The sequence below is a fragment of the Hylobates moloch genome, unplaced genomic scaffold (assembly GCF_009828535.3).
Source record: "Hylobates moloch isolate HMO894 unplaced genomic scaffold, HMol_V3 SCAFFOLD_11, whole genome shotgun sequence".
Lineage (NCBI taxonomy): Eukaryota > Metazoa > Chordata > Mammalia > Primates > Hylobatidae > Hylobates > Hylobates moloch.
This window is the reverse complement of record NW_026652286.1, coordinates 29,457,502-29,471,349: the sequence shown is the minus strand read 5'-3', so window position 1 is coordinate 29,471,349 and position 13,848 is coordinate 29,457,502. Positions and strand designations below refer to the sequence as shown.

General features: G+C 39.9%; 1 protein-coding gene across 1 annotated transcript; it reads right to left on the bottom strand.

The window, feature by feature from the left end:
- Window positions 1-210: 210 nt before the first annotated feature.
- Window positions 211-5,530, bottom strand: SAA4 (serum amyloid A4, constitutive). Its single transcript, XM_032166479.2, has 4 exons — window positions 5,445-5,530; window positions 4,589-4,683; window positions 1,264-1,402; window positions 211-520 (listed from the first exon to the last, which is right to left on the bottom strand). Exons 2-4 carry the CDS (start codon window positions 4,677-4,679, stop codon window positions 358-360), a joined length of 393 nt encoding a protein of 130 aa, XP_032022370.1. The 5' UTR covers window positions 4,680-4,683; window positions 5,445-5,530; the 3' UTR covers window positions 211-357.
- Window positions 5,531-13,848: the final 8,318 nt, after the last annotated feature.

The following is a 13,848-nucleotide window of genomic DNA, read 5'->3' as shown; positions in this document are numbered from 1 at the left end:
TACTCAGGAGGGGAAGCTGGGGCCGAAAATGACCAGAGAAGCTTGGCCTGGGTCATGTGAGGAGCTTGCATAGTTACAGGCCAGCTGGGAGTCCTTGGTCCCCTTCAGTCACAGGCTCATCTGCCATGGTGCTGTTTATCTTCCATACGGCCTCAGATGACCATTCTTCCCAGAAAGTCTGCCTCGATGTTTCCAGTTTCCATCAACAAATTCAATTTGACAAACATTTATTGAACACCTCTAGGTGCCCTATACCAGCTCCTGGGGACACAAAGTTCAGTGACCCTGTGTCCCTGTCTCGGGGGAGAAGTGTGTGGCCCACAGCCCAGTTCCCCTGAGAGCAGAGGAGCAGGAAGCTCAGTATTTCTTAGGCAGGCCATCAGGTCTGAAGCGATCAGGGTCTTTGCCACTCCGGCCCCATTCCTCAGCTTTTTCATTGGACTTTGAGTCCTCCAATACAGTGCTGCTGTTTCCAAATAAATAGTAGTCTATTAATCCCTGAAGATAGACCCTGGAACGGCTGCAACCCAAAGAAAGGAGACAGGAGATTAATCTCTTGACTCACCTGCTCACCTGAGACAGCTCCACCTGCTAACTCCCTCCTCTTCTCCCACCCAAGGAATGACTGAGAGGGGGCTGGAAAACTCAAGGAAAGGGGAAGAAAACTATCAATCTTCTTGGGCAAAGGCCTAAGTCTGTTGATACTTTCTGCACTCTGCAACAGATTGCTTTCCCTTTTTTTTTTTTTTTTTTGGTCTCATTCTGTTGCCCAGGCTGGAGTGCAGTGGCTCAACTGTGGGTCGCTGGAGTGCAGTGGCTCAACTGTGGGTCACTGCAGCCTCAACCCTCAACCTCCTGGGTTCAAGAGATCTCCCACTTCAGCCTCCTGAGTAGCTGGGACTACAGGTGCTTACCACCATGCCTGGCTAATTTCTTTTATTTTCTGTAGAGATAAGGGTCTTGCTGTGTTGCCTAGGCTGCTCTTAAATCCCTGGGCCCAAGAGATCCTCCCACCTTGTCCTCCCAAAGAGTTGGAATTACAGGTGTGAGCCCCTGCACCCAGCCCCTGCAACAGTGTGCTTTCGAGACCTCTCCTCGGTTCTTACTTTCCCTTTGTGGGTGAAAGGAGACATGTCCTCGCCAGCCTTGCCCTGGCTCTGCCGGCCACCCAGACCCCAGGAGTGTGTGCCACAGGCTCTCCTGACTCTCAAGACAGATAGGCACTGCTGGCCTCTCACTGGAGTCCCCAGGAATCTGTGTTACCTGATGAGTTTAGCAGCCCAGACACCCCCAGGTCCCCTTTGGGCAGCATCATAGTTTCCCCGAGCATAGAAATATCTGTTTGAATCTTGGTGACTGGATATCATTATGTCCCAATAGGCTCTGCCCAAGTCCCCAACCCCTGGAAAGAAAAAAAAAATGACAAAAATGAACCCAGTGACATACTGGATAAATTAGGAATGAACATTTTCCACTGATTTCCAGATTTTGACCTTTGACAAAATAATCCTTTGAAATCATACGTGGAGATAAACATTACTTCCTGTGAACAGCTTCTCTGAGTAACTGTAAGGAAGGTGCTTTTCCATGGATTACATTGAATTGAATTGGTTGGCAGTTGTCATGCCCTGGGCCACATCTTACATGGGTTTGTGTGTGCTGTGTACAAAGAGGGGACGCTCATGTGAGGAATGTCACAATGGAGAATAGTACTACAGATGTAAGATCTAGGGACATTACAAGGTACGTGGTGAGAAGAGGAGGGGGCTGCACATCTACCGTAGCCCATAAGAAAAATACATCCTTACCAGCTGAGTGAGGACAACTAGGACTTGAATAAATCTGATTGTTATGGGCATAAATGGCACAAGAAAGCCGAGGGAACGGGCAGTACGTGATGAGGTGGAATGACCTGAGAGAGCTTCATAGGACCTGGATAATCAGACTTATCATGAAGGGCATGAATGTAAATGTTTAACTCTCTGCCCTGACAATTAAGTTTCAGTTTCCATATTCTTCAGTTGGGAGGAATCATACCTACCTCCCTGGTGGGCTAAATGAGAAGATAAAATGAGGTAACATACATAAAATGCCTAGCATATTGGAATACTTGATGCAAGTTGAATTCCTGTTCCTATTAGTGAACGGCAGTGGTGACAATAAGATATCACTATACACCCAACAGAATGACAAAAATTTTTAAAACTGACAATATAAATCGTGGGCAAAAATGTGGAACAACTGGAACTCTCATAATTGTTTTGTGTTTTTTTGTTGTTGTTTAGTCAGGGTCTCCATCTATCACCCAGGCTGGAGTGCAGTGGTGTAATCATGGCTTTCTGCAGCCTCGACCTCCTGGGCTCAAGTGATCCTCCCACCTCAGCCTCCTGAGTAGCTGGGACTACAGGCACCTGATAACACACCCAGCTAATTTTTTTTTTTTGGTAGAGATAGGGTCTCACTTTGTTGCTCAGGCTGGTCTCAAACTCCTGGCCTCAAGTGATCCTCCTGCCTTAGCCTCCCAAGGTGCTGAGATTACGAGTGTGAGCCATCATGCCCAGCTCTCATAATTTCTCATGGAAGTGTAAATTGGTACAATTTTGGGAAACTGTTTGCTGATATCTATGAAAGCTAAATTGACATGACTATAACTTATCACTCTACAATTCCATTCCTGAGTGTATACCCACAACAGAAATGAGGGCTTATGTATACCAAAGTACATGTGCACCAATGTTTATTGCAGATTTATCCATAATGGCCCAAAAATTTAAAAAGCCTAATTATCCAATAATGTAGGATAGATAAATTGTGATATCAGTATACAATGGAATACTATATAGCAATGAAAAAGAACAAAATATTAATACACATGACAAAAGCTGTCATGTATATTAATATGTCATAATGTTGAGTGAAACAAAGCCAGATACAAAAGACATATTCTGTACAATTTCTTTTATTCAAAGATCAAAGACAGGGACACTAATCAATAATGATAGAGGTAAGAATAAGAGTTACCTTTCGTGAGGGTTGTTAACTGGAAGAGGGCATGAGAGACCCTTCCGGGGTGTGTGAAATGTTTGACATCTTGATCTGACGGTGTAATATGGATGTTTGTATGTGTAAAAACCTCATCAAGCTATACAGTGTACTATATGTAAGTTATATATCATTTTAAAGTTTTTAAAAAGATTAGTGGAAAAATAGATGTTTGAAACAGGTCTAAGCCAGGAAGAGCTATAGAAAGTGTCTATCAGTATCTGTGTTGTTCAATCAATAACTATTTTTGAGTTCTGCTGTGGTTTATGTGTTACCGAGTTCTTTAAACCAACTCACTAGGAAAAAAGAAAAGCTGTGACAAATAATTTTAATTGTTACTTATGTATTGTGTTCTAAGGGATATTTCTCACTAACTTCATGTATTATTTTGTGTCTGTAATTTTGTCAAATAGTTTATCTCTGGCATGGCATAATGACTGTCCTTTCTCTGATGCATGCTTTATGTTCATTCTATGTTTTCCAGATTGACTAGCAAGAGTTTTCTCCAAGCACCTGACAGATTCTATCACTGGGTGACAGAAAAACCCAAGACAGTTGTTCTCATTGACATTGTGCTTAAAGTAACCTGGGGAGTTTTTCAAATGCTATTCCTAGCCCCACTTCACTTATAAGATTCTGACTCAGTAACTATGAGAAGAGGCTCAGGAATGTACTTTTTAAACAAACACCTGGCCAATTTAAAGGCTGGTGGACCATACAACAAAAAAGGTATTCTTTACTATGTGCAGAAAAACTTAGCACATGCTACCAAAACTTTTTAAAAACAATTTAGAGAATATCATTTTTAAAAGCACAAAATGCAGAAAAAAATGAAAATTTGTAAAATTTCAATTGAAAAATTACAAAAAATACAACTACAAAGTTAATAACAACACATGAAGTTCAAAGTATTGCAAAACCTGACAAACATAGTTTTCCCATTTTAACAGCTAGTCAATAAGATTCATTTCCCATCCAGAATGGCAGAAGTCAGTTTCCCAGCCGCATCTCAGCCCTCTTGTGGCTAATCAGTAGAAATTTGCTCTTTTTATTTTATGGGTAGGAGTTAGGGCTTAATTTTCATGAGCTCTGCATCCCAAGCATTGGTCATTTGCTTGGGTACAGGATGGGATTTCTCTGTTTAAGCACTATTATTCTACTGTCTCCTAGGTATGTCTCAATCTTGGAGTATAATTGTGAACTCAGTATGTTCCCAGAGGTGGATGAGTTAAATAAACATCATGCCCTGAGAAATCTGCCATCTGTAAATTTCCACAGTGGGAGAGCACCCCTTGGAAGTCTTTATCCTTCTGCACTCTACACCAACAGTACAGGCTGGGCCCAAAGCACCTTTAACCTCTCGTCTGGAAACCCCAAGGGAGGGTGATAAATCAGACCAGCCTAGAAGAAGAAACAGATACAGAAAACCACACTCCTGCTCTGACCTCTGTGTGGCTTCTCTAAGGAGCACTCCCATCCAGTGAGTATGTGGCCCCTGCTCAGAATGAATCCTGGGTATGTGCCCTCCATCCTCCAGAGTTCTTACCTTGGACAGCCTCCTTGAAAAACGAATACCAGCTTTCACTGGTGACTCCCATGACCAAGGACCAGAAAACAATGCCTGTGAAAAGCCTCATTGTGCTGAAGAGAAAGAAAGAGAGGGGCAGAGAATCGTAAAGAAAAAAACACAGATCTATGTTTTGAGGACTGAATTTCTTTCCTTTTTTTCTTTCTTTTTTTCCTTTTCTTTCTTTCTCCTTCCTTTCTTTCTTTCTTTTTTTTTCTGTTGCCCAGGCTAAAGTGCAATGATATGATTAAGGCTTACTGCAGCCTCGACCTTCTGGGCTCAAGTGATCCTCCCACCTCAGCCTCCTGAGTAGCAAGGACTACAAACGTGCACCATCACACTCAGCTAATTTTTTTTTTTTTTTGGTAGAGACAAGGTCTCGGTATGTTCGGCCCAGGCTAGTCTCGAACTCCTGGCCTCAAGCAATCTTCCTACCTCAACCTCCCAAAGGATTACAGGCACGAGCCACTGTGCCAGCCAAAGGACTGAATTTGAAAGACTAATTCCCCATTTCCATTTGTTTGTATTAGAATCATAACTGCATGAAAGATTGAAATGGGTTTTAAGAAGAAGCATAAACCCTTAATTCTCAGCCCAGATCTCTAGAAAGAATAAGAGGATTCCCACGTATTATTTGGTCTGTGGTCAATTTGTCACCCAATAAAGCAGACTAAAGTCAATCAAGAAGCATTTCCTGAGTTCCTACTCTCCTCAGCACTGACCCCATAATGAGGTAGAAAACAGAGTTTCTCTCCAATTGAAATTTGCCAATTATGTGAGAAAAGGATCTCGAAAGAGTCCAATAAGAGAAATTACTCCTTGGAAGAAACCTCACCTGTGGACCTTTCTCCAGCTGAAATTTCAGTAAAGGCAGAGCTGCTGGTACCTTCTGGCCATGGAGCTATAGTCGGTATCTCTGCTGGCTTTGACATTAACAGAAGAACGGTTTTAGATACAACAACCCCCCTTGCCAAAGTCCTTTTTGCTCAATTCTTTGGGTATTTTAAAAATTAACATATTGGGTAATAGTGTTTCCTTATCCAGAAGTCGTTTTCCAAATTGGGTCATCAAGATATTTATTTTCTGGCAATTTTTCTTAATTGCCACTTTTCCCTCTTTTTAGTTTCCTGTATCACAGAAGAGTTGTATTTGCAAAATCCAGTGTGGGAAGACAGATGTCTTTCTCCACTTTCTTCTCTGTGTCTTTCCATTCTTACCTGTTTGGTAGGAGGTCTTCCCAAAAAATTGCACATAGATACTACGTTGTAGGAAGTGATCAATATTATTAGCAAAGGAGATGTTTGCTTTCCTCTTGTGACTTCTCTCTAAAGAATGTAAGGACACAGAACAAGCAAGACTTGACTGTACCAGTCATGGGATGAGGTAATGATTCTGGGAGAATATAAGGACAGGAATAACACCAGAAGATCAACGGTGAAGGTCTTTGAGGCATAAAATCTCTTTTTTCATATAAATATGTATTATTCTGCACTTTCTTTTAAACTTACTATTTATTGGAAGTCTTTCCATATCAGGCTTGTCGCTTTTTTTTTTAACAGCTACACAGTATTCCATTGTATGGATGGACCATAATTTATACAATTTTAATGGCTGTTTTGACAGTTATTAACCTTTTGATATTGCAAATAATGATGTATTTATTAACCTTGTACATATGTCTCTTGCACATGTACAAATATATCTATAGGATAAATTCCTACATAAGAAACTCCATGGTGAAAAAGTATCAGATTTTATAAATTGTTTGTTTGTTTGTTTGTTTGAGACAGAGTCTCACTCTGTCCCCCAGGCTGGAGTGCAGCGGCATGATCTCAGCTCACTGCAACCTCCACCTCTGGGGTTCAAGTGATTCCCCTGCCTCAGCCTCTCCAGTAGGTGGGATTATAGGCACATGCCACCACACCCAGCTAATTTTTCTATTTTTAATAGAGACGGGGTTTCGCCATGTTGGCCAGGCTAGTCTCGACCCACTTACCTCAAATGATCTGCCCACCTTGGCCTCCCAAAGTGCTGGGATTACAGGCGTGAGCCAACCTGCCCGGCCCTAGATTTTATAAATTTTTATATACGTTGCAAATTGCCTTCCATGAGGGCTGTATCAATCTCTACTCCTACCAGAAATGAGTGAAAGAGCTTGGTTCCACATTGTCTCTCACACAGTACACTCTCAAACTTTTTGGTCTTTGAAATTGTGAGTAAAATAAAACTCAAAGTAATTTTAATTTACATTTCTCTTATTATGATTTTGGTTTCACATCTTTCCACATGTTTAAGAGCCATTTCTATTTTCTAGGAATTGTGAATTCATACCTTCATATCAAAGTAGTCATTTTTTACTGGTCTATTGTGCTTTTATTTATCACATTACAGAAACTTTTTTATATAGGGAAAATGAGTATGTTATCTAGGATATGAGTTACAAATATTTTTTCCAACTTATTTATCTTTTGGTTATGATGGTTCATGTTCTGCCAAAAGAAATTATTTATGTTCTTGTCTTTATTAATCTTTTCTTTAGTTGTCTTCTCAATTTCATAGTATAGTTTGAAGAGCTTTCCCTACTTTATTTTTTGTGGTTTTCTTAAACTCAGATGTTTTTATTTCATTCCTTTTTAAAAAATTTTTGTGGGTACATAATAGGTGTATATATTTAAGGGGTACATGAGATATTTTGGTACAGCCATGCAATGTGTAATAATCACATCATGGAAAATTGGGTATCCATCCCCTCAAGGCATTTATCCTTTGTGTTACAAACAATCCAATTATACTCTTTTGGTTATTTTACAATGTACAACTAAATTATTACTGACTATAGTCCCCTGTTGTGCTATCAAATACTAGATCTTATTCATTCTAAGTATTTTTTTTGTACCCATTAACCATCCTCACCTCCCCTCACTCCCCCTTCCCCACTACCCTTCCCAGCCTCTGGTAACCATCCTTCTATTCTCTATCTCCATGAATTCAATTGTTTTGATTTTTAGATCCCACAAATAAGTGAGAACATGTGATGTTTGTCTTTCTGTTCCTGAATGACTTCACTTAGCATAATGACCTCCAGTTCTGTCCATGTTGTTGCAGCTTTCCCTACTTTAGGTTATAAAAGAATTTTCCATGGATTCACCAGATAATGTTAATATTATTATTATTATCATTTTCCTTATTTGTTTATAAATATTTAGCATATTTGGAATTTGTCCTATCATAATATATACAGTATGTTTTCAACATTATGTTATTTTAGATGGTCACCCAGTTGTACCAATTCCATTTGTTGAATAGTCCGTCTTTTACTTACTACGTTAACATACAACCTTTATCATATACAAAATTCTCATATGCACTTATGTCTAATTCTGAGGATTTGGCTCCTCTGATCAGGTTTTTTCTATATATAAGTCAGTACTACACTGTTGTACTTATTGAGGCTTTATTCAATGTATTAATTGCCCCCATTACTTTTTTTTCAGAAGTAGATAGAGTTCATTTTCTATTATTTGTTCTAACTGCTGGTTTTTGTATCCACATCTTCTTGTCTGTGGTGTTTTGATTGATGTCTGGGGTGTCCAGGAGTCCTATCATACCATCTCCCATTCTCTCTTATCACTGCTCCATTTAGTTCTTCAGATCTTCCCCTGCAATCACCTTCATGAGGTAGTCAGTGACTCCATGTTGCTTAAGCCAAAGGTGAACTCCTCAACTGCCGGGAAGAATCTGATACTACTAATCAATAGCTCCGTCAGGGATTCTGGAATACCATGCTTTCCTAGTTTTCCTCCTTTCCCAACAGCTGCTCCTTCTCAGTCTGTTTTGCTGTATCCAGCTTCTCCTCCAAACTTCTTAGAGAATGGAGACACCTACACTGAGCCTTCGGACCTCTCTTCGGTCTCCATCCATGTGCTGAGGGAGCTCATCCATGCCTCTTAGCACAGGATCCAATGGCCATGGTCTTGTTAGTGGTGGTTGATTACACTGAATCTTCATTGCCTGGATCAATGCCTGGGTCATGTAGGAATGAAGAAAAAAAGCTTCTTCCTTCAGTCTCTGGAGTTCAGCTGAAAATAAACTGACAAAGGCAGATTAATAGGAGAAAAAGTCATATACATGTATTTTAACGTGCAAGGGGGAAAATCACAGGAGAGTGATTTCCCAATAACCCAATGGGGTACAGGTGATTAGATACTATTCTTCATATGGGAGGAGAAGATGGGGAATGTAGACAAATTTTTGAAGTCATAAATGATTATTAGGAAGAATGAGTGGACCTAGGGGATAGAAATTAACTTGTAAATGATTCTTTTGAAATTTGAACGAGCCCAATAAGCAGGTGTCATCTTTTGAAAAAGTCCATCCAGTTGTGGTTGTATTCCTCAGTCATCTTCTCTGAAATAATGAGATTTCACGGAGCAGGTGGAAGGCAATTGTTTTCTCTTTCATGGGATGCAGCCATAAGGCAGATAAGAGAATAGCAGAGAATAGCCTCTTCCAGCATCTGCTGCCTTTCAAGGGCCTTTAAAATAATCAGCCTACCAGGGTACTGTATTTTGGGGTGACATTCCCTGGGTTCCTTTAGCCACATAGCTACTTATTTAATAAATGTTGATGGTACTGGTATAAAAATAGACACATAGATCAATGGAACAAAATAGAGAACCCAAAAATAAAACCCCATACATATAACCAACTGATCTTTGACAAAGTCAACAAAAACATACACCAGGGAAAGGATACCTTATTCAATAAACGGTGCTGATAAAAGTGGATAGCCATATGCAGAAGAATGAAATTTTATATCTCTCATCATATATATATATATATATATATATATATATATATATATATACTCAAGGTGGATTAACAACTTAAATGTAAGACCCGAAACAAAAAATTCTAAAAGAAAACCTAGGAAAATTCTACCAAACATTGGCCTAGTCAAAGAATTTATGACTAAGATCTCAAAAGCAAATGCAGCAAAAACAAAAATATACAAGCAGGACTAAATTAAACTAAAAACTTCTGCACAACAAAAGAAATAGCCAACAGAGTAAACAGACAACCTACAGAATGGGAGAAAATATTTGCAAACTACGCATCTGACAAAGGACAAGTACCCAGATTCTGCAAGGGAACTCAGACAAGAAAAATGCAAATAACCCATTAAAAAGCAGGCAAAGGACATGAACAGGCATTTTTCAAAAGAAAATATACAAATGGCCAACAAAATATGAACAAATGCTCAACATCACTAATCATTAGAGAAACACAAATTAAAACCACAATGAGATACCATCTCACACAATCAGAATGGCTATTATTAAAATGTCAAAAAAACAGCAGATGGTGGTGAGGATGTGGAGAAAAGGGAATGCTTATACACCGTTCATGGGAATGTCAATTAGTACAGCCTCTGTGGAAAGCAGTATGGAGATTTCCCACAGAACTAAAAATAGAGCTACCATTTGACCCAGCAGTCCCACTACTAGGTACTACCCAAAGGAAAATAGATCATTGTATAAAAAATATACCTGAATGCGTGTATTTATCACAACACTATTATTCACAGTAGCAAAGACATGGGATTAACCTAAGTGTCTATCAGTGAATAATTGGAGGGGTGTGTGTGTGTGTCTGTGTACACATATATACACCATAGAATACTATTCAGCCATTAAAAAGAATCAAATCACGTCTTTTGCTGCAACATAGATAGAACTAGAGGCCATTATCGTAAGTGAAATAACCCAGAAAGTCAAATATCACATTTTCTCACTTATAAATGGGAGCTAAATAATGTGTACACATGGACATAGAAAGTGGAGTAATGGACAGTGGAGACTCAGAAAGATGGAGGGCGGAAGAGGGCCAAGGGCTGAGAAATTACCTGACAAGTACAACGAACTCTACTTGGGTGATGGTTACACTAAGAACCCAGATTTCACCATTATGCAATCTATCAGTGTAACAAATCTGTACTTGTACCCCCTAAATCTATAAATAAATAAATGAATGAATATTTTAAATAACAATAATAAATGCTGAATGAACACATGGAAGCACATTTCTGAACGTTTGAAATAATTCCTAATTCAATGACATGTTTAAAAATAACAAGCAGCTCAATTTGCGTGTAGCATGAGGCACATGAATTAAAATCATAGGAGATAAGACTGAAAAGCTTGGGTACCCTATTAGTCAGGGTTCTTGAGAGACACAAGACAAATAATTTATTTGTGTATGTATGTATGTATTTATTTATTGTAAGGAATTGGCTCACAAGATAATGGGGGCTGAGAAGTCCCACAATCTGCCCTCTGCAAGCAAGAAACTCAGGAAAGTGTGATTCAGTCTGAGTTCAAAGGCCTGAGAACCAGAGCAACTGATCATGTAAATCCAATTTGAGGGCAAGAGAAGATGACAGCCGATGTCCAACTCAAGCAGTGAGGCAGGGGAAAAGGGAGGCAAATCCGTCCTTCCTCTATTTTTGTTCTATTCAAGCCTTCAACAGATTGGGTGATGCCCAACTGCATGGAGAATAGCAATCTACTTTATTGAGCCCAATTCAAATGTTAATCTCCTCTGGAAACACCCTCACAGATGACCCCAGAAACAATGTGAATCTGGGCACCCACAAACCGACACAAAAATAAATATAACAGTAGGCCGGGCTCAGTGACTCATGCCTGTAATCCCAGCACTTTGGGAGGCCGAGGCAGGCAGATCACTTGAGCCCAGGAGTTCAAGACCAGCCTGGGTGACACGGCGAAACCCCCTCTCTACAAAAAATATAAAAATTAGCCAAGTGTCATGGCGCACACCTGCAGTCCCAGTTATTCAAGAGGCTGAAGTGGGAGGATCTCTTGAGCCCCGGGAGGTCGAGGTTGCAGTGAGCCATGATCATGCCATGGCACTTCAGCCTGGACGAAAGAAGGAGATGTTGTCTCAAATAACGAAACAAAACAAAACAAAACACAACTATAACATAGAGCAATGCAATTTCCCTTTCTCAAACTTTTATAACAGAGAGAAGCATGTTAATTCTTACTGAGGAAAACCAAGTAATTAATAAAAGGTATTTGGGTGTGTCAGAGCATAGGGATTAGGTATGACTTCACAAATTATAAATTCCTGGGTAAACCAAGCACCTTTTTCCTTGGATACAAATTTTGATTTAAAAATTTTTTCTTGTTTTTTTTTATACTTTTTCTTCCTCTGAACCTATGGACTATATTGAATTAATTTTTTTTTCAAATTATAGATTTCGAGAAGGGGAGTGATTTGGTCCTTTACAGATGCATGAATGAACTTCTGTATCCGAATCTTGCTTCGGTGAATTATTTCTAGTAATAATATGTTGATTGCAAAGCTTTGAATACCTACAAAGACTTTGAAAGCTTGCTTTATTTGACTTTGAAAAGCATTCTTTCTCCTATCCTCCCTTTCTCTCTCTCCTGCCCCCCAAAATCTACAACTTCAGTACTTGTGACAGAAATCGAATTGTAAGCATCCTAATAATAGCATTACAGTCTTTTTTTACAACTTGGGATCAACTCAGACTTTACTAGACTGAACACTAATCTCAACAGTGGATTGAGTCTGCTCCCATGAGCCAATCTTCCACCCCTCTCTCCTTCATCTTATTTATCTTGCCCTTGCATTGTTTTGGCATTGGCACATCTTTGAGACTCAGACTCAAACCTCCTATACCTCCTATACCTACACTTCCATTAGTGTCTTTTGATGAGAACTGTATGAGAAAGTTCTGTTGTAAATAGTTGTACTTTATATCCATACATTTTCTTCCTCCTTGACAAATAAATTTGTCTTTCTTCTGTAAATATAATTTTATAACTAATCTTCTCACCTTAGGAGTCCTCCTCAATTCCTTTTTCAGAGAAAAGGGGTATGCCAGTTATCATTTTCTTTATTTTGAGCTCCACACCCACCCCTTTGCCCTATTTGTGATGCTGGAGCTGGACCCTGTGAACGTTTCTCCTTTGCCAGTTGGGCATGAGGTTAATCTTCACCCATAGAGGGCGCTAGAGGGCCAAGCAGGAGATGAAGACATCTTTTCCTGATCTTGTGTGCTTTGCTTCCTTTCAGCTCCTGTGGTACTCTTCTCCTGTACAGGACACCCCGTGGCACTCGCCCCAGAGATCTGAGTGGCATCCCAAGGCCAAGACAGTTTCCTGACAATTTCTGTGGCACCTCAGTAGGATGTCCATGATGTTTACCAGCAGCCCACTTATCTTAATCAGCTCCGGCTGCTCTAACAAAATAGTACAGCCATGCTGTGAGTTGGGGTTTCAACATACACATTTTGGCAAGATACAATTCAGTCCAGAGCACTGCCACTTCCACAGCTGGCTTCCCAGGGGGTTCGATAACCTATCTCCTGCCCCCAAGCAGTTTCCCAAATTTGTCACAGGAACCCTAGCTGCATTCCCACAGTTAAGTTACACCCTGGGGGTCTTCCTGCCAAGTTTCATTAATACCTCAATGGAGTTCTTATGTGTTAGTTTTGGCTTGAAGGACCCAGTAACCTATTTGCCATCCAATGTCAGTCTTGTGAGGGGCCCAATCTCAAATTTATACCTTCTCATATTCTGTACTCTTAGAAGTTAATGCAGCTATCAGTTAATAATTCTTTACATTAAAATTTCCCTTTTCAAATTACTGCCTGGTTTCTGTCTCCCAAAGGGACCCTGACTGATAAAACAGTTCTTCTCCATCTGGCTCTCTCTTCACTGCCACCACTTCCACAACTTTGATCTAATTAAGCTCCAGAAACTCAGAAAACATTCATAAAAGGAGTTGCATTACATATTTAGACTTGAAAGAAGGCAATGAAAATAGAGTGGAAGAGAACTGCATTGGAGGTATTTTTTAGATGGAATGAGTAGAAATTCATTAATGCCTGGATTTGTAGGTGTTGCTGAGAAATGAAAGAAAGATTGGGGTGGCAGTCACTGAGGCAGGATTTCACAATTCAATTATGTGTTTCCCCTGCCTCCAGAAACAGAGATCACTGAGGAAGGAAGAACTAGGGGACAGAGAAGGTAACAGGAAATAATTGACAGGAGATGAGAAGCCTGGACAAGGAAGTGACTGGAAATAGCAACAATGTAACCACAAACATCTGGAAAAAAGGAGGTCTAATTTGTGGAGGGGTTGATGCAGGTGTCTGCACTGTGACTGCTAAGAATGTCTCCTCACAT